We start from the raw sequence: 22888 nt of genomic DNA, 5'->3' as shown, positions 1-22888 counted from the left end.
CTTGGTACTGACCTATGCACTTATTTACTGTCTGTTTCCCTGTACAGAGAGTACACTTCAAGAGGGCAGAGAAGTTGTTGTCCTTTTATTCCCCGTGTATTCCTAGTGTCTGATAAAGTGCCTGGTACATATCAGACCTTCAATGAGGGTTTGTTGAAAGCACAGCAGCCTTTTTCTCTGTCCTGTTCTCTACTATGACCATCATCTGGTGGAGATGCATCTGGAGAAGCTGAGAGCCTGGATAATCCACAAACCAGTTATCAAGAAGGTGTGTGGTATAAGCAGGGGTCCCCACTCATCTGCCATTGGGTAACTTACCAAGGGCATCTCCATCTCTGTCCAGGTGATATTGGGCACTGAAGACACAGGCTCCACCAGTGTTGTGGGGAAGAAGAGGTTGTAGTGGCCGGTGGCTGCCAGGTACAGGGTCATAGCAATGTTGAAGGGCAGCGTGAAGACAGGAAGGTCCCACTTGCTGAAGATGGAATTCAAGGCACTGGAAAGAACTGGGCTGAAGATGAGCAAGACAAAGGGTTAATCTGTGCTCATCCTTAGGTCTACACCATCTTGTCTCGTCAGCTCTGTCCATGGTGCCCCCCTGTCCTTGGCCCAGCCATTCCTGGCTCCTTTGAGACTCTAGTGGTCCATTTATCTGGGACTGGGGATAAGGTGTTCCATTTAAGGTGAATCTTTGAGAGATGCATTTTTAAAGTATAAATATACTTGAATATATTATAAATTATACTTGAATAGCAAATATAATACTTGAATATAAAACTTTATAATTTAAATATTTGCTTGTTTCTTAAACCAAGAAAATTAAACAAAACATAATCCTTAGAAAATAATGTGTATTGCCCTTGAATCATCAGGATGTACAACAGCTACTCTCCTGCACTGTGATAACATTTTAGAAGCCTGGTCTTGGAGGAGGCAGCTGCTATGGCACAAAGGTAATGTGTGGGCTTGATTCAACTGAAGTGCTTTGAGCTACTCTGGAAGCCACCACATGAAGATGAAACCTTCAGTTGTTTGTGTCCTCTCTTTTCTCGGCCTCTTCCTTGGGAGAAGCAGGCATGTTGGAAGCAGATGGAGCTGGGTGCAAATCCTAACTCCTACATTTATAGGCTGAGTGAGCAGCCTTAGGTAATGATCTCCCTGAACTTTAGTTTCCTTGAAAGGACAAGCCACCGTAGACACTTAACACCCTACATCTTCCACACTCAAAGAGCTATTGGGACAAAACATGAAATCACATGATCTGGCTGACTGGTCTACCTTTAATTCATGACCTTGAGTCTCCAATGGGCATTTATGACTGCCTGAAAACCCTACTACACAGTCCATGCAAATTAACTCTCCAACTTGTTGAGAATAAAAGAATAGAAATGACAAGATGAGAAATGCTTCATTTTCCCAACCGTAAGCTCTACACTCCAATTGCCCAGCTCCTACATAGTCTTCCTCTCTGCCTTTGTCACATAATGAAAGTATTCCTCTTTCTTTATTGGGCCAATTCTTACTCTTGTGCTTCAAGATCCAATCTGTCTCAAAGACTTCACTCTTGCAATTCTCTCCTCTCTCTCCTGCAGGTGCAGTCTCTCCTTTATCTCTGGAACACTCTCATAAGTTTACAAAATGCTTTAGTATCTTCTTCCTATTAACACCCTCCTCCTCTAATCCGATGTTCCCTCTGGCTATTTTGCCCCACTTCCCTGCCCTTGTTCATAACAACTATTCCTCAACAGATTGCTATGGTCAATCTTTCCACTCCCTTTCTTTCCTAAATCCACTCCAATCAGGTGTGTGTTCTCTCCATGCCATGCAAGTGGCTCTTGTCCAGTTCACTAACGACATCTATCCTACCAAATCTATGGCCATTCCCTGCTCCTTCATTTGATAATCGGATGCTCCAACTGGATTGAAATATTTTCTGTCAGGGCTACCATGACACTGCCCTTTCTTAGCTTTCTTCCTACTTCTCCAGCTGCTCCTTGTCACTTCTTTGTGGTTCTTTCTCTCTTTTCCCAGTCATCTAGATACTGGAATATCCTATGGTTCAGCCTTGGGTCTTCTCTTCATCTTCTTTTTCTGGGTGATATCTTTTAGACCCATGGACAAAATGTCTTCTGTATACTTCTGCCCTCCAAATCTTGACCATATCAAAGTTCTGGATTTGTACATCCAGTTACCTTGTCAACATGTCTACTTGGAAGTCTATAGCCTAATATGTCTGTCAGAACTCTTGATTTACACCTTGTCTCCTACCACCAACCTGTTTTTCTCTTAGTCTTGTCCATCAATCCAGGTGCTCAGGCAAACTATAGGAGTGTACTGAATCCTCTTTTCTTCCCCACCCCCCAAACTCCACAGCCTCCCAGAAAGTCTTGTTGCCTTTACCTTCCTTAAAATACATCCTAAACCCAACCACCTTCCTGTGTATCACCCTTGTCCAGACCACTCTCATCTCTCTGTGGGTTCCGGACTCTGCTTCCAGCATCCGCTCTTGCTCCAGTTAAAATCCATTCTCCACAAGGCAAGCAGAGCAATTTGTTTAAATTTAAACCATATCCTATCACATCTCTGCTTAACACCCTTTAACTGCTTCCCATCACAGTTGTAATAAAAATACAAAAGCCTACTGGATCCTCAAAGCAAACGGGGTCTAGCCCTCATTTACTTCTGCCTTCACCTCCTCCATTCCTCCTTCATTCACTGGGCATAAGCCCCCGCTGGTCTTGTTTCCTGAACATGGGGCACTCCTCCAGCTGGGGTCTGCACATGCCACCACCGCTGTCTGCAACGTCCTTCACTAGATCTTCAGATGGCAAGTGCCTTTTATCATTTAAGGGAAAGCATGAATGCTCCTTCCTGAAAGTGGCCTTCCCTGACCACTCATGTCTGGAATCCCTCTCTGTCCCACTTGCTCTGTTTTGCTTTCTTCAAAGCAGTTATCAAATCTTGACATGAGAGGCTTAATCTGTTGTTATAAACCAAATGTATGCAAATGAAGACAGGGTCTCCTATGCCTTACATGGGGGCAGGTGCGGGGCATTGAGGAAATCCCCATAGAAATGACTGCTATAGTTTTTGTCCCAATGGATTCAGAAACACAGAAACCCTGAGAAGACACATAAATTTCCCAAAATGCTTAATGTAGTAATTTATTTACAAGTACTGCTAAAAAGTAATAAACTGAAACTTAATAAATTAGTACTTAAACTAACTGTTTTAGTGACTCCAGAAATCTAAGAAAGATATGTACTTCTTAGAGGTGTTGAAAATGAGTTAGCATGTCTCAAAGCTGTGGGGCACAGACTGGAGGACATGGGTCACCTTGGGCTCCTGCTCTTTGGTGACAGCATGCATCATGCATCCAGCTCCTGCTCTTTGGTGATAGCATCAGGTAGCAAAGACCTGCCCAAGATCCAGGTGAGCTGAGCCACAGCACACCCCTCATCTCAACAAGTATTTGTTCCCAAGACCCTTTCTCTTGACTTTTTTATTCCTTTGCAGAATGAAGTGATTGTACAGCAAGATCTCAACTGATGTTTCTTGTTCAAAGATCCTATGCTTTCACTATAGACATTCTTCTCCAAGAGAGTTCTGATTCTATCACAAGTGAGTTTTTAGCTTTTCCATCTTGGTCAGGCCATAGTTTAGATAATTCCCATGTAGCCTGGAGTTTAATAGTTGCAGACTCTGGGTTCATCATAAAAAATTTTGTAAAAGTATGGCCTGGAGCAAGTTACTTAAACTCTTCATGACTTGTTCTTTTCTTCTGTAAACTGGGGACAAAAATAACCCTACCTGGCTGAGCACAGGGCTTGTCTTGCAGGAAATATTCAATAAATGTTACCTTTTGTTATTAAACCTAACATTCAAGGAAGAATATTAGCACAATGAAACACCTGTGGTCACTGCTGCTCTAAAGGGTCCCCGTTATTCCAAAATAAAAAATGATCTGTTGTGTTGCAATCAAACTGATGGATTTTCACCGTGTCTTGTGGACACGCCACCATGTCTTGTGGCCACGTGTCAGAGCCAGCCTGACTCTGAAGACGCTAGGCTCCAGGAGGGCACATGTCCCCGTCCAGTGTAAGATGCAAGCACCACGGGGCCCTGGGGGTCTGTGAGCAGAAAGAAGGAGGCACCTCACCATGTCATGGCTGTGAAGGTCACAGGAAACAGAAGCCACCAGTAATAGTCTAACTTCTCAGAGAACACAGCGATCAGTAGTCCGACCAGCATTCCGTTGTACCCGTGGAGGCCTGAGGCGATGGCAGACCTGGGTGGGGGCAGTTACATTGCATTTGAATTTGGTGGGGCTTGTAGGGCCCTCCCTGGTACTCCCAGAAGAAAGTCAGCTTACTCCTGAGTGTTGGGCAGTCACACAGCTGCTAGTGCCTTCCTAGATCTGACACACACACGTGTGCACACACACACGGCCCTGATTACCTTGCCATTCTAGAATTAAAGTACGCACTTTGTCTTCTCACTGTGTCTAAGCTCCCTCTTGGCTTCTCAGGGGGTCTCAGACTGCTAAGTTTAGTGAGAGATCTAATAGAAACCTGAGGTATGACACCAGGGAAAGTGTGTGTGTGTGTGTGTGTGTGTGTGTGTGTGTGTGTGTGTAGGAGACAGGGAGGAGGGGTGGGAGAGAAGGGGGAGGAGAGAGTGCATCTGACTGCATCGTGTGAAGCTGTAATTGTTGCAGCTGGCCTGTGTCCCAGAGTGGACAAGCTGAACCCGCTGGGGATGCACAAAAGCCTCTCCCCACAGCAGGACAGGGAGGGGCCCAGAGGTGGGGAGAATCCAAGCTTGAGTCTATCCTTTCTTTTTGTTTCATCACGGAAGGCTATGTGCTCCTAAACTTCTCTCCCTGATGCTAATAAACCCTGCCCTTGACCCTTCCCATGGCTCAGCTGGCTGGGGGATGGGGAACAGGGTGAAGGAGGGACTGGGCAAATCACTGCAAGACCCCTGCCAGAGCATGAGGTTTGTGTACTGTGCTCTGTCCTGCCCTTGACTGTAAGTTGTCCAGGCTGGAACTTGTCTGTCTGACATCAGTGTAACAGAAAACAGTGTCTGGTGCACAGAGGGCTCTAGGCCTTACTTGGTTGTTGAATGGGTGTGTGTACATGCTAAAGCTTTTCACAGACTGATTGTCTTTGCCCAGCAAGGGCATCCAGAAGCATAAGGAGGGAAGAAGGGCATTCTGGCTAGAGGATGGCTCCTGCCTGGCAGAGGCCATGGCTTGGGTCTGGAATGAGGGGAGCTTTCAGCTCTGGAGTGGCCAGGAGATTAGCTCAGCTAGACTGAGGAGAGTGGGAGCAGCTGGAGGGTGGGAGGAGGTATCTCTAGACAGTTTCCAACAAGAAAAGCTGAACACATGGCACTGTGTGGGGACACTTGTATGGGACACTGGTTAGAGGGCTGGCTGCTCCCGAGGCCATAAACATATGGGGCAGTTGGAGATGGGAGTTGGGGTAGGGGGTGGGGAGGACGAGGTGGGTGGAAGAGTGGCTGGGAGGGAAGACCGCTGGGTTTGGAATCTATCTCCTTGGGACTAGAAAATCTACCTAAAAAGCAGAAACCCATGTTTTGGGAAAATAATTAGTTTTAAGTCTGTGTGTGTGTGTGCATTTTATCTGTATTTTCCCATTTCTGTTCAGTGTTAGGATTTAGTACTTTTTTGGTTTTAATACTAGTTGCTTCAGGCAAGCTGAGAAAAAAATGGCTGACCCATACTGGGGGCTGTCCTGTAGTCCCAGTGGCAGGGTGCAGTGGGCATAGCAGGAATCAAACAAGGGAGCCCAGGGGAGACAAAATTAGAACCCCTCTCTGTGGAAGTCCCCTCCCAGAACACTTCTCTGCCGAAACTTTGGTGGCTTCTGGGTTTGGTTGTCAGAATGAAACCCATTACCTTATATCTGCTCTATCAAATATGTAAAACTTGGTTTAACCCCAATGCCAAAAAGATCTTCATTAGGACCACATTCTTTCAGGACTGCAGCATTAGTGCTGTTGACCTTGAGTTACTCTCTGTGAGCTACAGTCTCTGGGGTAGTGGGGTTAGGGTAACAGGGATAAGGGGGGACATGGGCTGATGGAGGAGGAGGAGGGGAGTAGGACTGGTGGACAGGAAGTAGCGGTGGTCAGGGGAACAGGGGTGGGGGAGTAGGGGTGGTAGAGAGGGATGGTGGGGGTTATGTTTAGATCATGTAGCTGTGTCAGTGATTTGCTGGGGACAGTGGTGAAGTCAGGGCTCCTTAGAAGGATTTATGTGTGGATATTGTGTAGGGTGTCTAGAGTTTTGAACCTATGGTATAGAACATGGTACTGACCTACCAGCAATGAATCTTTTCTTGACATAGTAGTAGAATATGAAATTCAAAATGGACTTCCTGTCCTGAATATGCTTAGAACACAGCCAGGGAGAGAAGACTCAGAAAATAGAGAGCCAACCCATATAGTACCAGGGTATGTTCTGTGGTTGTCCAGTGAGAAGGGAGGGTTCAGAGAGCACTGGGATAATTAGGGATGGCTCCCTGTAGGAGGAAGATTTGAAGGAATGGTAGGATTAGACAGGCAGAAGCAAAAATGCTCAGGTGGGAACAGTGTGATGCTGAGTGGTAGATGTGGTGGGCCCCAGCAGAGAAATCTCTGGAAGCCAAACTGGCACACACTAGTCTTACTAAAATGTTTGGGAGGATTAGGCAGGCATGGTGTGTGTTTCCTCCATAGTACTGAAGTCCATGAAGCAACTCTCTGAATGGCTTGGCAAATTTACCAGTAGATTATGGTCAAGAGGGAAGTCAGAGCATGAAGGGGCTTTGGCTCCTTGAAGGTAAGCCAGTAAGCAGCAGATCTCACAGATGAGGACAATGGAGCCAGGAGGGGAAGTACTTGCCCAAGGTCACATAGCTAAGGAGCTGGTGGGCTGGACAGAGTTCACCCCTGGTGTTTTACCCAACAGTGATGAAGCAGTGAGACAAGAGTTAATCTTGTCAGGGGCCAGTTCTGTGCCAGCCGCCCATGAGATGACAAGTAACTGGAAACAAGGAATAGGGAACCTACTGGGTTAAAGAGAGACACAAAATCCTGGCTGGAGCCTATTTTTTATGTCACTCACCAGACCTGCACACAAAATAATTCAGCCTCTCCTTCATCCAATTTGTCATGGCCTCCTGGCTTGCTAGAATCAGAGTGCTCCCCTAATGCCACCTCAGAGGTGCATGAATGGCTTCTCAGGGGAGACAACCCGACTCACAAATTTGCCTTGGTGGCATCTGGAATGTGAGGTAGGCCTGGGTGAAGTGTGATGTTGGTCACAACACAACCAACTCTGATGACTCCCCATCCCCTGGGTTCACCAGGGGCCCTTTGGCCTTGCTGTCCACACTCTGTCTGTGTGACAAGGACAGTACTGGCCTTCAGCCTAGAAGATGCAGGCTTTGTGTTGCAGCCCGAGCCCTGCTACCCACTGACTGTGGCACCTTAGGTGAATACCTGCTCCTCCCAGTCTTTCTCCTACCTTCACTGTCTGCCTGGTGATGTGATGGCAAGACTCACATGTAACAAGGCATGACAGTGCTTTTCAATCTTTTTGACAGTAACCTGCGGTAAGGAGGGAATACCGCGGTAAGGAGCATGACTCAGTTCTCTCTCTCAGTCTCCCTAACCTCACGCACCCCCCACATATACAACACATCCCAACATTAATGAAACAAAAACGTCACAAAATATTTCCTACACATGAATTACTCTAATCTATTTTATTTTATTATTTTAATTTTTAAAAATGCTGTTGCCAATTGATTCATGATCCACAAATGGATTGGTGACCACAAATTGAAAAACACTAAAAATATGAGCATTCCCAAACTTCTCTGATGATCAGAAGCATCCAGGAGGATCTTGTTAAAAACATCCCCTCCCAGACCCACTGAATGGGACTATCTGAGGGAACAGAAGTGGTTGGGGTGGAGAAGTCACATTTCTTAACAGCCAGCCCTGGTGACTCTAGCCATCAGGAAAATTTGGGAACTGTTGGGACAGCATGGGGCAAAGTCTGAGAAAATGGTCCAGTTCCAGAAAATGCTACTCGTTATTGTTCCTGGATTTTGTGGCTACCAGTGCAGGGTTGGGGGGGCCCTCCTCTAGCTGTCTCCCAGCTCTGCACTGGGTTGGAGGGGCCCTCCTCTAGCTGTCTCCCACCTCCACACTGCCCTCCCCACTCTACCTTTCTCCTCGCTCTCAGATCCCATGTTTCCAGCTCAAAGGCCACCCTCTCTCATACCCCCACCCCCAAAACACTCTGAAACATCTGTCTTCTCTGAGCTCTCCGGTATATACCGTCTCATATTATTCTGGGACATTTATTACCTGTTAGTCAACCAGACTGTAGGCTCCATAAGGGAAGAACAGTTTAAGAGTTCCTCTGCACCCGCCTCATAGGGAATGTTTCCAGAAGGATCTACAGTCAAAAGGAGCCTAGTGCTGTCACTTGCTTTGAGCACAGGAGTGGTTTAATTCTGTAGAGACCTCCAGTGACCTGTTCAAGGTTAATCTTTAGGAGACTTGGGCTGGTTGGTAGGATAACGTTGGCTGATCACTCAGGGACACACTTCTCTATCTGTCTAACCCAAGACCCCACGACCACTGCAGACAGGCACCCACCTGTCCTGGTTCAAGGCGAGGGCAGTTAAGGTTGAGACCACTGCCCCCAACACCCCAGCAATCGTCCACCAGGGATTCTGGATCAGAAGCCCTATGAAGATGATGAGTCCGCTGAGAGGGTTGTTGACAAACATTACCTGAGCAGTGCCCCTCAGGACCCAGTCTGTAACCTGGAGGGCCAGTGGCTTATCTGAAAGAGACAGGCAGAGCCATCAGCAGAGTCCCAGTTATGCTTCCCTGCTGGACCACTGGTTGGCGTGGCAACCAAGGCAAACAAGGATGCATGAGCCAGGACATTTCCTCTCGTTTGGCCTGGCACCTAGCCCAAGTCTCTGAGTGGCTAGGCAATCAGTCCACAGTGGGTGTTAGTTTTTGCCGTACAGACTGAGGCATCGTGCTGAGACCAATTTAACGCCGTTCCAGCCCTCGACTTGGTTGGCAAGGAAGCCTCAGGAGCATTCCAAGGGAAATTTATTGGTCCAAGGGAAGGGGTGAGGAGGCAGGGAAACCCTCTTTTTGTGTTGTGCCGTATGACTCAGTTGAGAACTGGTATCTGAGCAGCAAAGAAAGTCATCTGGAGAAAAGGAGCTGGAAAGGAAATGGCTTTAGCTCAGCTATGGAATCAGTATTGAGTTAGGACCCGGGGGAAGCCAGGTCAAGAAGAGGGAACATACATTCTGGTTTGGTTTCCAGGACAGCCTATGCAGGTGTGATTGGGGAGGGAAGGGCTGTTTGTTGCAGTATTTAGTTGAGGTAAACTAGGAGAAGAAGGACGTTGAAAGGAAAGAAAGAGCCTTGGAATATGGTGGAGGGTGATGTCAATATTTTCTTGGCACATAATAAATGGCCATGGAACAAGGGAAGGAATGACAGCTTGTTTGGGAAATGACTTATATACCACTAAGTGGTTGTCCTGTATCTATTCCACATAGGGGCAAAGAATTTGCAAAGCACTAAAATTAGTGAAGTGTATTTAATTCTGAAACCCCATGGGAATTCCAAGTTAGTAGGGTACCTTGGACCCATCCAGAGCCAACTCAGGGTGGGAGTACTCCAACTGTGGGAGTCCTCTCAATGGGTGAGTGAGGGAGCAGCTTCCTCCACTCACGCCTGAGGGAGGGCTGTCTCCCTGGCCCAGCCCGGCTGCTTCTTTCCTGGGACTTTGCCTACCTTTCAGCCAGCTCCTGCACTCCTTCATGTCCCCTGTGAGGTATCCCACTGCTTGGAAGAGGCTGATGCCCCCCAAGCCTGCAGAGCCCCGATGAGCCGCCCCGCTTTCTCTCCTTTTACTCCTTTCATTGAGTTTTTCCATTTTCACAATATGGCTGTCTTCATTGGATGACCGGAGATCCTTTTAAGAGAAGCCATGACAAACTATGAAATAATACAGCTTTTTGAGAGCAAGGGCATTTGGGGATAGGGAAGGTTGGCAGGTGTCCTGATAAAGACAAATGATCATAAGACATGTGTCCATTCTCTATTGTGGTCCAGAGTGCTGCACACAGGCCAGCTCTTCTAGGACCACTACACATTCTTCACAGTTGGGTTGCATAGACTTTTGTGCCACGGATCCCTGGTGGCAGCTGGGCAAGGCTGTGGACTTCTTTCCAGAATAATGTTTCGAAATGGATAAAATAAATAGGATAGCAAAGAAAACCAGTTATACTGAAGCAGTTATTACAATATTAAAAAAAATCCTATGATCTACATATAGGTACAGCCAGTCCAATATCTATTATAATTTCAAAGTAGCAGTGAGTGAATAAGTGGGGCCTCTTCACCCCAACTCAGGACAACTTTAAAGGGCTGCTTGAGATCTAGAGCTGACCATAGGGTCACCTGGGGCCCTTATTGCCCAACTTCTTCGCCTAATCCTGTTGCCCTTCCTCTTCTACAACTATTGACTGCAAAGGCACATCCCAGTTAACTTCTTACATGAAAATCACCATCTCAAAGTCAGCTTTCTAGGGGAGCCCAATCTGTGACAATGACAACAATCTCAGGTGCTACTGATATGGTTATAGTTCATTATTTATATTTATAATTGAAATAAGTACTAAAGTTCATTGGAGGTTAGTGAAATAAAGGTAAATTATCTTCCCCATCCAAGTTTGTCTGCCCTTGGTTCTATCTGTGGCCTCCTAGGTCAGGACTGCTTGCTCTTAAACTGCACTGTCCAATATCACAGCCAATAGCTGTGGCTATTGAACACTTAAAATGTGGCTAATCTGAACTGAGATGTGCTCTAAGTATATTCTGAAGAATTACTATGAAAAAATAATGTGTAAAATATCTCAACGATACTTTATACTGACTATATAATGAAATAACTGCTTCTTTTTACTTCTAAAAAATGTGGCTAATAGACATTTGAACAAACGTGTGGCTCATATTATACTTCTATTGTATGCTGATGGTCTATAGATTTCCCCAACTTCCTTCCTACATCAAAACTTAAATGTCTTGAGGATATCAATGAAAATGGTGGAGTAAGGATCTCCAAAAATTCTCTCTTCTATAAAGGCAATACACATTCTTTTACAGAGCACATGGAACCTTCTCCAGTACAGACCATATGTTAGGCCATAAGATAAGTAAAACATTTTTCCCTTGCCTCCAGAGACATGTTGAGTAAGAAGCTGCTGCGGCCAAGGTCAAAGAGGTTTTTGTCTGCTTTCTCCTCAAGGATTTTGATGGCTTCCTGTCTTACATTTAGGTCTTTTATCCATTTTGAGTTTATTTTTGTGTGTGGTGTAAGTGGTCCAGGTTCATTTTTCTGCATGTTGCTCTCCAGTTTTCCCAGCACCACTTGCTGAAGAGACTGTCTTTATTCCATTGGATATTCTTTCCTGCTTTGTCAAAGATTAGTTGGCCATACATTTGTGGGTCCATTTCTGGGTTCTTTATTCTGTTCCATTGATCTGAGTGTCTGTTCTTGTACCAGTACCATACTGTCTTGATGATTACAGCTTTGTAATACAGCTTGAAGTTGGATAAGTAAAACATTTTTACCGATAAAAAGGTATCACTAAATTTAAAGGGATTGAAATCATGTTCTCTGACCATAATGGAGTGAATTTAGAAATCAAAAGCAGAAGGAAATTTGAGAAATGATGTGGCAATTAAACAACACGCTCCTAAATAATCAATGGATCAAAAAGGAAATCAGAAGAGAAATTAGGAGCTACTCTGAGATGAATGAAAACAAAACTTATGGGATGCAGCTAAATCAGTGTTAGAGGGAAATTGTAGGTATAAAGACCTGTGCTAAAAAGAGAAATATTCTGTATCAACAACTTAACCTTCCACTTTAAGAAACTAGAATAACAGTGAACTAAACCAAAAGCAAGTAGAGTGAAGGATATAACAAAAATTATCAAGAAAATAAATGAAATAGAGAATGAAAAATACAGAAAAATCATTGAAACTAAAAGATGGTTCTTTGTAAAGGTCAAAATTGACAAACTTTTAGCTAGATTGACCAAGACGAGAAAAGAAGATTGAAATTACCAGAATCAGAAATGAGAGACGAGACATGACTACCAACCTTCAAGAAATAAAATGGGTTGGGGCGCATGGGCGGCTCAGGCAGTTGTTTGACTCTTGATTTCAGCTCAGGTCATGATCTCATGATTCATGGGATTGAGCCTCGCATCAGGGTCTGTGCTGACAGTGAGGAGCCTGCTTGAGATTCTCTGTGTCTCCCGCTCTCTCTGCCCCTCCCCCTCTCACACACTCTCTCCCTCTTTCAAAATAAATAAACATTTAAAAAATTAAAAATGTTATAAAGAAATGGATTCTAAAGAAATGAATAATTGTGTGCTAACAAATCAGATAACCTAGATGAACTGGATACATTCCTAGAAAGGCAAAAAGTACCAAACTGACTCAAGAAGAAACAGAAAAATCTGAGCTGACTTATAACAAAGTAAATTATATTAGTAAAGCAAAACCAAAAACAACAAACAAAACACTTCCCACAAAGAAAAGCCCAAGTTCAGATGGCTGTACATTCTACCAAATCTTTAAAGAATTAATAACAGTATTTTTCAAAAAACAGAAGAGAAGGCAATACTTCTTATCACATTCTGTGAAGCTAGTATTAGTATTACCCTAACACCAAAGCCAGACAAAGACATCACAAAAAAGCAAATTACAGATCAATCTGCTTTATAAACATAGATGCAAAAATCCTTAACAAAACACTACCAAGCCAGATTCAGTAACATATAAAAAGAATGATGGCCAAGTGGGATTTATTCTCAGAATTCAAGACTGTTTCAATGTATAAAAAATCAATCAATAATTATTACTGTTGAAAGAATAAAAGAAAAAAACCCACATCATTGTTTCAATAGACACAGAAAAACCACTTGACAAATTCAACAACCTTTCCTGATAAAAACATTAAAAAAACCAGGAATAGAAAGGAAATTTCTCAACTTAATAAAGGATATCTACTAAAAACCCACAGTTAATATTATATATAATGGTGAAAGATGGGATGCTTTCCCTTTAAGATCAGGAATGAGACAATGATGTTGGTTCTCTTGTCACTTTGATTTAATAATGTACTTCAAGTTTTGGCCAGAGCAATTAGATAAGAAAAAAACAGACCAAAAGGGACCCAGATTGGAAAGAAAGGATTTAAAACCTCTCCATTTGCAGATGGGACATTCTGCTGTATAGCAACTCCTTAAAAAATCTTCAACCACCTCCCCGCCCCCTACCAAACCTATTAAAGTTAATGGACAAGTTCAGCAAATTTGCTGGATAGAAGATCAATATACAAAAATCAACTTTATTTTTATATATGGGCAAGGAACAATCCAAGAATATTGTGAAGAAAATTCTATTTATGATAGTATGGAAAAGAATAAAATATTTTGGAATAAATTTAACAAGAAAGGCTTTATATCCTAAAACTAAAGGTTTTATACAAGTTTTTTAATACTAAAAACTACAAAAAATCAAAAGGAATTAAAGACTTAAGTAAATGGAAATATATCCTGTGTCCATGGATTGGAAGACTTACTCTTGTTAAAAATGGCAATACTCCTTAAATTGATCTATAGATTTAATACAATCTCTACCAAAATCCGAGTTTCATTTTTTTTCAGAAATTCAAAGTCAGATCCTAAAATTAATATAGAAATTCAGGGGTCTGAGAACAGATAAAACAATCTTGCTTGATTTCAAAACTTACTACAAAGCTACCGTAATCAAGATAGTGTGGTACTCGCATAAGGATAGGTATATAAATCAGTTAAATAAAATTGAGAGTCTAGAGATAAGCACATACACCTACGGTCCGTTGATTTTTGATGAGTGTCAAAACAGTTCAATGGAGAAAGAATAGCCTTTTCAATAAATGGTGTTGGGACAACTGGATAATTGGACCCTTACTTAATGTCTTATACAAAAATTAACTCAAAATGGAGAAAAGACTTACATGTAAATGCTAAAATTATAAAACTGTTAGATAAAAACATAGGAGTAAATCTTTGTGACCTGGATAAGAAAATAGTTTCTTAGATATGACACCAAATACATAAGCAATCAAAGACAAGAGAGATAAATTGGACTTAAAAATCACAAATTTTGTGCTTCTAAGGACACTATCAAGATAGTGAAAAGACCTATAAAGTGGGAGAAATTATTTGTGAATCATACAATTGGCAAGGGCCTAATATATCCAGAATATATAAAGAACTATTACAACTCCACAATAAAAAAACAAATAACCCAATTGAAAGATGGGCAAAGGATTTGAAAAGACATTTTTCTGAAGACGGTATATAAGTGGTCATTAAGCACATGAAAAGATGTTCAACATCAATTTGACATTAGGGAAATACTAATCAAAATCACAGTGAGATGTCAGTTCACATCCACCCAGGCTGTAATAAAAAAGACAGACCGTAACGAGTTTTGACAAGGAGGTAGACGGGAACAATGTATACCTGGCTGGAGAGAATGTACACCTGATGCAGCTACTTTGGAAAACAGTTTGGCAGCTCCTTAAAATGTTAAACATAGATTTACCATATGACCCAGAAATTCCACTTCTGGCTATGTACCCAAGAAGAAGAAAAACATATGTCTGCACAAAAACTTCGACACAAATGTTCACAGTAGCATTGTTTTTTTTTTATAACAGGCAAAAAGAAACAACCCAGTGTCAATCAATGGATGAATGGGTAAGTAGGCTATGGTACACTCATACCATGAAATATTGTTGGGTCATAAAAAGAAATGATGTACCGATTCATGCTACAATAAGGATGCACCTGAAAGCATTATGTTAAATGACACAAGCATTTCACAAAAGGCCATATGTTGTATGATTCCATTTACATCACACATACGGAATGGGCAAATCCACAGGGACACAAGGTAGATTGGTGGTGGCCTGGTGGAATGCGGAGTGACTGCTAATGAGTATTGGGTTTCTTTTCAAGGTGATGAAAATATTCTGGAGTTCAGTGGTGGTGATGTTGGCAAACTCTGTAATTATGCTAAAAATCAGTGAAATGTATACTTTAAAGGGGTGAATTTTATAGCATGTAAATTATATCTCATTAAAAAAAAACCCCAAACGTTAGTGGTCCTGGATCCCTCTCCACTCTATCAGTTCAAGGAGTGTTAAAAGCTAGCATTTGAACACAGGCCTTACTTTGGGAGACAATAAGGTAATTCAAGGGAGCAGGTCTAAGGGGAAAGATTTTGGGGACTGGTTGGAAGACCGGTGTGTGACTGTGCATTCCCCACCTGCCTCTAAAATCACGTTGCACACAGAAACACGTTTTCTATCTTAGACCCACTGGGACCAACCAGGGGGTGGAACCCTGCGTTGACTGGGGCAGAGCCTCCCCGGCCAGTGACCCTTCCATGGCATTATGCAACCCATGCACTGGGCAGCTGGGAGAGCAGCATCTTTCATCACCCTTCCTCCCCTTCCCTCCACCTGTGAAATATCCTGGGAGGGACACTCCTCACCTTTTCTTCAGGCATTTCCAGGAGGGGCAGGGCTGGGTGTGTATCCTGGGGGCTTGAGGGCCAGCTAGGGCTGGTAAACTCTGACTCATACAGTTTGTATCTGCTGGAAAGAGGCTGTGTCAGGAGAGGGCTGCTGTGATGAGTGTCAGACATTTCCTTCAGGGGGCGGTCGCTCCTAGGTCCTGCAAGCGGAAAGGAAAGGGGGAGAACAGTGAGTCAGGATGGGGCCCAGGGGGACTTGGCTGGGGCTGCAGGGAGGCCGCAGGAGGCATGCAGTCAGTCCTGATACATGACTCTTGCAGTAGAGTGCTGCCAGAGAGCCCTGGGGCCACTCCTCCACCATTGTGGCCTTATCTTTCAAAATCCCCCCATTCTTCCAAGTCCAGAGGAAAGTCCATTTCTGCCGTGAAGATTTCCCTGACCACCCAGTTAGAATAGATGCCTCTCTTTTTTTCCTGATCACTGAAATATTTTTTCTCTACCTTTTATATTATCCATAGTACTATCTCACTGCTGTAGTTGTAAAAATACTTTCTCTTTGATATGCACACATAGATCTGGGGCTTCTAACTGAGTGAGGATCTAAGGGCAACTCCTTTTCTTACTTGCTATGGAGCTTATGTTGATTATGGTTGACCTCTAGTCCCTCCTCTCTTCCCTCTGCTGTCAGTGCCCTTTCCAGCTTCTTCCTCCTTTTCCTTCCCCAGGAACAGTTCAAAGAAGCAGCAGCAGTTCTGGTAACATCTACTAGAAGCTGTGTGCACCAGGCTGGAGGTCCTTCCCCCTCCACGTGGGACTCCTTTTCCCTTCACTACCGGGGCCAGGGTTTATGCCAGGACAAGCTGGTGGAGTAACTTCTGCCTGCGGTCCTCAGTTTCCTGGCTTACTGTGGCTGCCCGCTGGTAGTGCGTGCTTCTCTCCTTCCTCTTCAAGCCACCTTAGCCATTCTGTTCTTCTTTGTCTTCCCCTGGCTCAGTTATGTCTTCACTTACTTTACTGTTCCTATGACAGGTGGCTTTGGACCTGCACAGTCCCCTCTCAGTATGATCTAGACTTCTCCCCATGGCTCCACCCTGCCTCCCCTGAGTTGCAAGACAGTGTATCTTAGGACGGTGTCTGCAGATCCCTAGCATACTGCAGACCCAGATAAATGATGCAGAGTTCTCTTCCAAAGGGGAGCCAGACCCCTTCCTCTACTTGCATTAGTGCCATTTCCCTGGGCTATTTCCTACTCCCAATGAAAGGATTTCTTGTTCTTCCCTGTTGCTTCCAGACCACTGCTCACTTCGCTGGTGCAGAAAGCCCTCTTTTTTGAGGCTTACACTATCCCTCTCACTGCTCACTGCCGTGTTACTGACTTCCTGGTCATTCACTCCTTCAGTGAAGACTTGAGGGGCTCCTTTCTAGTTATCTTCATCTCTACTCCAATAATTTTCAGTAACTTCAATGTCTGTACATTGAGATTGATCTCTTTGACATTAAGTCATCACTGCATTCTCTGACTTCACAGACCCTTGTGTTCCTCATTTCTAGTGACCCTCTCTACCTCTTCTTTTCAGCCACTAATTTCCACAGTCACCACGTGGACTTGGTCTTACACAAACTATGAAATCTCCAGAGTCTGATGCTCTCCTTTGGACTTCAGGCTCACCTGCTCAAGTGCGTCCACTGACAGCACTTTCACTTCTGGGAGACCTCCAGTCCCTTAGCTCCACCAGCTCCCTATCTCCCCTGCCCTCCTTAACCAACTTAGACTTTGGAGCAGTCACTTTACTTCTTTCAACACCCTTGCTCTGCCCTCCCCAATCCCTCTCTCATGCTTGCGTGGTGAAATCCTGGCCAGGCTAAACCCAACACTCCATCTCTTCTAGGCTTTCATCAAGCAACTGAACATTGCCTGAGAAAAACTGCATAACTGGGTAGGCTGCCGTCACTTTAGATTTATGCTTGCCATCCTCTTGGGCAGACTCCTGGCACTCCCCTTTCTGTCTTTGGCCAGCCCAGGCTGGTTTCTGCTGCTACTGCCCCTGCTGTAAGACCTCCATGTTGGCAAATCTGAAACATGCTTTGGTCTTCATCTCATCAGACAGCTCAGGGCGTCCACACAGCTGACCAACCCTCCTTGACACACTCTCCTCTTTTTGGCATTTACATTGATCCTCTCTCTAGCTGCTCTTTCACACTGTCCTTGGCTGGCTCCTCCTGTAAATATAAGCATTCTGTTGAGCTCTGTTCTGGACCATTTTCTCTTTACTGATGCTCCTACCCAGCTGACGTCAGCTCTCACTGTGGCTTTATCCTCCATCTGTGTACCTATGACTCCCAAATCTAATATTTCCAGCCCAGTTTTGAGCATTGGATTCACAGATTTAATTGTCTACTTTACACTTGCATATGGATGTTCCAGAAATAGCATAAAGTTAATGCACTGAAACAGCTCATAATGTTTCCTTCTCAGACCCTGTCCTCTCTGAAAGGTGCCTGTCCCAGGAAAAGTCCTCTCTCCATTCCAAGCTGCTCCTTACAATACCCCCTCTAACCTCCCCCAATCCAGTAATACTACCTCTAAAATACACCTGGATGCCCACTGTCACCATTTGGCTGCCATCACCTCTTGCCACTGCTCCAGTAACTCCCAATCGGACACCTCACTTCTCAGATTTCTCCTTCACGCCATGCTCCACAGGGCCACCAGTGCTGTCATATCAATACTCAACTTTGCTCATGTCTGTTCCCTGCTTCAATCCCATCAATGGCTACTGATGGAAAAATGCATCTTAAACATGCACACAGAACTCTGTACCACCATGTTCCTGTTATGTGTTAGCCCACCCTGGGTTTCTCCTGCCCCTTGTCTCTAAGTTCCACACTTGCCTCCTTTCAGTGCCTAAGTGTTGAACACTTTCCACCTCAGGGCCTCTGCAAATGCTGGTCTGTGTGCCCAGATGGGCTCTCCCTTGCTAGTTACCTAGAAACTCCTCTTCTTCCCTCAAGCATTGTCTCCATTACCACTCATCAGAGAAGCCTGCCCAGGTCAGCTCCTGACCATGTTCTCCTATCATACTCTCATGGGACCTAATGTCTTTCCTTATAGCATTTTTTTTTTTGTACCAAGTGATGGTAGATTTATTTTTATAGTGTATGTCTCCCCACCAGAACTTAAGATACATGAGGACAGTGACCTTTTTTGTTCTGTTTACTGCTGTATTCTATTCTTAGCTCCTAGCTAAGTGTCTGGCACATAGCAGATGTTCAATAAATAGTTAAATGAGGGAAGGAAGAAGGGGAGGAAGAAAAGGAGGAAGAATAGAAGGCTACAGGTGATTGCTGGAGTGGGAAAACTTCCTTGCACAACTTTACAAGTATCCTGAGTCTTGAATGGTTTAAGAAGGGCATGGGGCCACTCATCAGCTCTGCATTTTTTGTGGCAAGAACTCTGCCATGTCTAACACGTGTCCTCATTCCCCAGAGTTGCTCATTTAAACCATAGCTGATTTTTATTGTAGGTTTGCAAACATCATTCAGAACTAATTCCTCTTTCTGACTGCCATTGCTCTGGAAGAGGGCCCTTTCCTCTATTCTGACCTTGCAGGTGGAGTTTGAGTGTGTTTCAGATTGCCCTCGAGGGGGCATGCTGGAATGGTTTAAGCGAGAGGGAAAACCAGCAAGCCTGAGAACCAAGGTGCTCTCTCCCTCTGGTGGCCAAGAAGTGATACAGCATCCTGGCCCATTGGTATGAGATTGCTTCCAAGCCATCCAGAAGAAAAAAAGAGGGGCAATCAGGTTATCTAGACACATGATGTGTGTGACACCATACATCTGGACGAACTAGAAATGTGCTGGAAAAACCTTATGTTAAATTCAGTGGCTGTTAATTCCTTTAAAAGCCCAATTGAAAAGTGAAATGAAATATATTTCATTAAATCTAAGATGTGATCATCTGTAAGATGATCATTATTTGGTGTATCACCAAGAAGAAAATGCTGCCAATCAAAATTGCAAGATGTGTGTTGATTTAATAAATTTTGAAATATGAGAACAATGTATATTATATAGTCAAGGAAATATTTTTTAGTGATAGGGCTTAAGTATACAGGAGTGGAGAATGGGTATATTCAGGATTATTTTCTAACCATGACAATTCAAACACTTATATGTATATATATACATATATATTTTTTTTTTTTGGTGAAAAAATGGCTTATACATTAGGAGTCCTTTAAGAACAGGGGCTTTATCTTTTTGATTTCTGTATTTGTTCTGCCTGGCAGAGAGCTTGACACATGTGTCTATATTGAGAGCCCTCAATATGTGTCTAATGATTATGGAAAGAATGAGTGATTGTACGAGGGAAGTACTCTCTCCAGAGTCATCTCCAAAAAGGTACTTTCTTCTCTACCTCTGAGTCTCTCCTGTATGTGGACAACATTTGCAACTACAGATAGAGAAATCAATGCCCAGGAAAGCAAAATAAGAATTATTTCTCACATGGATTTAACTCTGCACTTTTCGAAGCAAGCTACTGCCTTGTGATGGCAAGAGGAAGCAGAGACCCAGGAAAACCAGCAGCTTGCTGCAAAGTCAAGATTAGACCCAGCTTTCCACCCTGGGCTCCCTACCCTTCTGTTACTCTAACTGCCTTGCAGGGCACAGCTGGGGGATTCAGGGGAGGGGTGGCTGCCCTCAGCCTGTGTCCAGGCCCTCAGCCCAGTTCTATTTCATAAGCACACATAGCCTAAGCAGGAACAACGTGATTGCATCTCCTCTGGGGAACACAGCGTTCCTTTGCCATGGGAATGTTTATCCTGTTCAACTGGGGGAATTTTGGCTTTGGGGTAGGATTGAGACGTGCAGCAAGAATGGCCTTGTAAAGAGAAGGTCGCTGTGTCTGGAAAGAGCACAGGCTGCAGAAGCTGAGATGCCCAGCTTCACTCTTTTCTCTGCCGCGAGGGGCTACATGGGCCTCTGTTTCTCCCTCTTCAAAGGGCAATGTGGGACTCTTAGGACAGTGAAATTGCTGACTTGGTTCTTGGCACGTAGTAGGCACTCAGTGATTTTTAGTTTCCTTTCTTCTTGTGCTCTCAAATTGAAGGAAAGATGGGTAAAGTAACCAGATGAAGTACAAGCTGGCTGGCCTGAAACAGAACGCCTTTCAAAAGTTTCCATAAGGCGTTGGCCACTTGTTAAAACTGGACGGTGAAATCCTTGCCTGAGCCACGTCCCGTCTGAAGGCGGCAGGCCTCAGAGCCCATTCCCAACTCAGCTCTGAGCCAGTCCATTAAACCAGCTTCCAAGAACACATAATTATCTGCTTGGCGTGCAAATGCTCCCCTTGGCTGCCCGCACCTCTTCTCCCTCAGAAATATGGACGGAAAGGGCTGTTGGATCAGCCTCATGTCTCTCCAAAACCCAGGCCTTGAATGTTCCCACAAGGGGGCTCCCGAAACACTAGCTCCTCCATCCTCCTTGTAAGAATGCTCTTTGTTGAGCACCTACTGTGTGTCCTTGGACTCCCCCAGAAGCATCAGAGCTGCCTGCACAGTGCTCATGTTTGGGCTTGGGCTTCGGAAGGCAGGGAGAGAGAAGTGAACAGACTTTCAGAACAGAGGAAAGGCAATAGCAGAGGGGATGCGGGGCCAGCTGTAGGAGCACAGGGCAGCTCCTGGGCACGAAAAGACTGGGGCCCAGGCTTTCACGTTGGGACTTGGCTGAGCAAGACAGAGGGAGGAGAACACTCAAGGCCAAGGAAATGCCTAAGAAAATACATTCATGGTTTGTGCCAGGAAATCCCAGTTGTACACCTTGCTGGAATATGGGGAAGGGTGTCAGCAGGCAATAGAAAGAGGAAGGTAGGGAGTCAGAAGCCAGACTGGGAAGGGTTCTCAGTCCCTATATTTGGACCCCAATTCTTGCAATATTTAGAAAACGTGTCTGACTCTATTGTACTAACTTTGAAATTCTTTTTTAATTAAAAAATTTTTTAAACATTTATTTATATTTGAGAGACAGAGAGAGGCAGAGCATGAGCAGGGGAGGGGGAGAGAGAGAGAGATACAGAATCTGAAGCAGGCTCCAGGCTGAGTTGTCAGCACAGAGCCTGACGCGGGGCTTGAACTCACAAACGTGAGATCATGACCTGAGCCGAAGTCAAGACACTGGACCGACTGGGCCACCCAGGTGCCCCTAACTTTAATTCTTGACCTGATTTTTTTCTCTAAAGGACTATCTGTCCCTGATAGCAATGCCAAAGCATGCCCATGCTCAATGGGGAGGGGCTGCGTCCTCTCTAGCACATTCTGGGTGTCAAGGGAGAATGGGGGCTTGTGACTGGAGGGGTTTCTTGAGTTGTTGGTGTGACTTAGTGCAGAGCGAAGGCTCTCTCCCTTTCCCGTGGCCTATTGGGATTAAGTATGCCAGTGAAGTTGTCATCCCGGGGTGAATCTAAAATGGCCTCGTTTATTCACCATCTACCCAAGCTGAGTTATGGAGGTCACAGCAGCTCTAGAGAAGAAAAAGTGATTAGCAGGTTTTCCAAAATATTTGTTGAATTAATTTTTCCCAAGAGTTTGTAGTTGATGCAATTATGGAAAACAGTTTCTGTGTATATCTACAACCTCAGGATCAAAAAGGATATTCTTCGCCTCTCTCAATCAATGAAGGAATCTACTTTTTAGTGCTTCTGACAGTTGGCTGGTGTCCCACGATCCCATGAGGCAGGCTGCTCTCCTTGTGAACATGTCTGCATACTAGAAGCCATTAGGTCTATGGAGCTGATGTCAAGTCCCTGCGGTTTTACCCAGTGCTGGTTCTAGTGCTGCCTTCATATCTGCACAGGATATATGTCCTCCCTTCCCTACATGAGAGCACTTCAAAGATTGATCTTCATCTTCCTTTCTCTGGGGTGGACCTCTGGATTTCCTTTAATTTGGTTCACCCAACAAAGCCCCCAGACTCTCTGCCATCTTGCTTGTGTATCTCAGTGACAGCAGGATCAAAGGCAGAGACATGACTCCAAAAGGACCTTGCTGAGTCAGGCTGGGTCCCTGGGCCAGGGCTCTGCTGATTTCTGAGCCCCGTGGACAGCTGTTGAAAGGGAGAAATCAGCTGTCTGGGGCCAAGTTGATGCTGGAATGGGGACAGGACAGATCCATGGATCATACCTCAGTGAGGCCAAGGAGGGGATCAAGCCAGGAGAGGCCTCGTCCCT

At 44.5% G+C, this 22888-nt stretch overlaps 1 protein-coding gene across 2 annotated transcripts in view; it reads right to left on the bottom strand.

Annotated features, from left to right (window-relative positions):
* The window catches only part of LOC109275779 (urea transporter 2-like), a 409234-nt gene that overhangs the window by 11232 nt on the left and 375114 nt on the right, over positions 1-22888 (bottom strand). For both annotated transcript variants that reach the window (XM_019464172.2, XM_019464173.2), the window contains exons 3-7: positions 15682-15863; positions 9853-10033; positions 8683-8872; positions 4160-4288; positions 319-511 (exon numbers count right to left, since the gene is read on the bottom strand). In XM_019464172.2, coding sequence (XP_019319717.2) covers positions 319-511; positions 4160-4288; positions 8683-8872; positions 9853-10033; positions 15682-15834 — 846 coding nt within the window. In that variant the 5' untranslated portion in view covers positions 15835-15863. The remainder of the gene's footprint in view (positions 1-318; positions 512-4159; positions 4289-8682; positions 8873-9852; positions 10034-15681; positions 15864-22888) is intronic.

Source organism: Panthera pardus, unplaced genomic scaffold, assembly GCF_024362965.1.
Source record: "Panthera pardus isolate Hobbes unplaced genomic scaffold, ASM2436296v1 HiC_scaffold_15, whole genome shotgun sequence".
Classification (NCBI taxonomy): Eukaryota; Metazoa; Chordata; class Mammalia; order Carnivora; family Felidae; genus Panthera; species Panthera pardus.
This window is presented reverse-complemented; position numbering and strand designations above follow the sequence as displayed.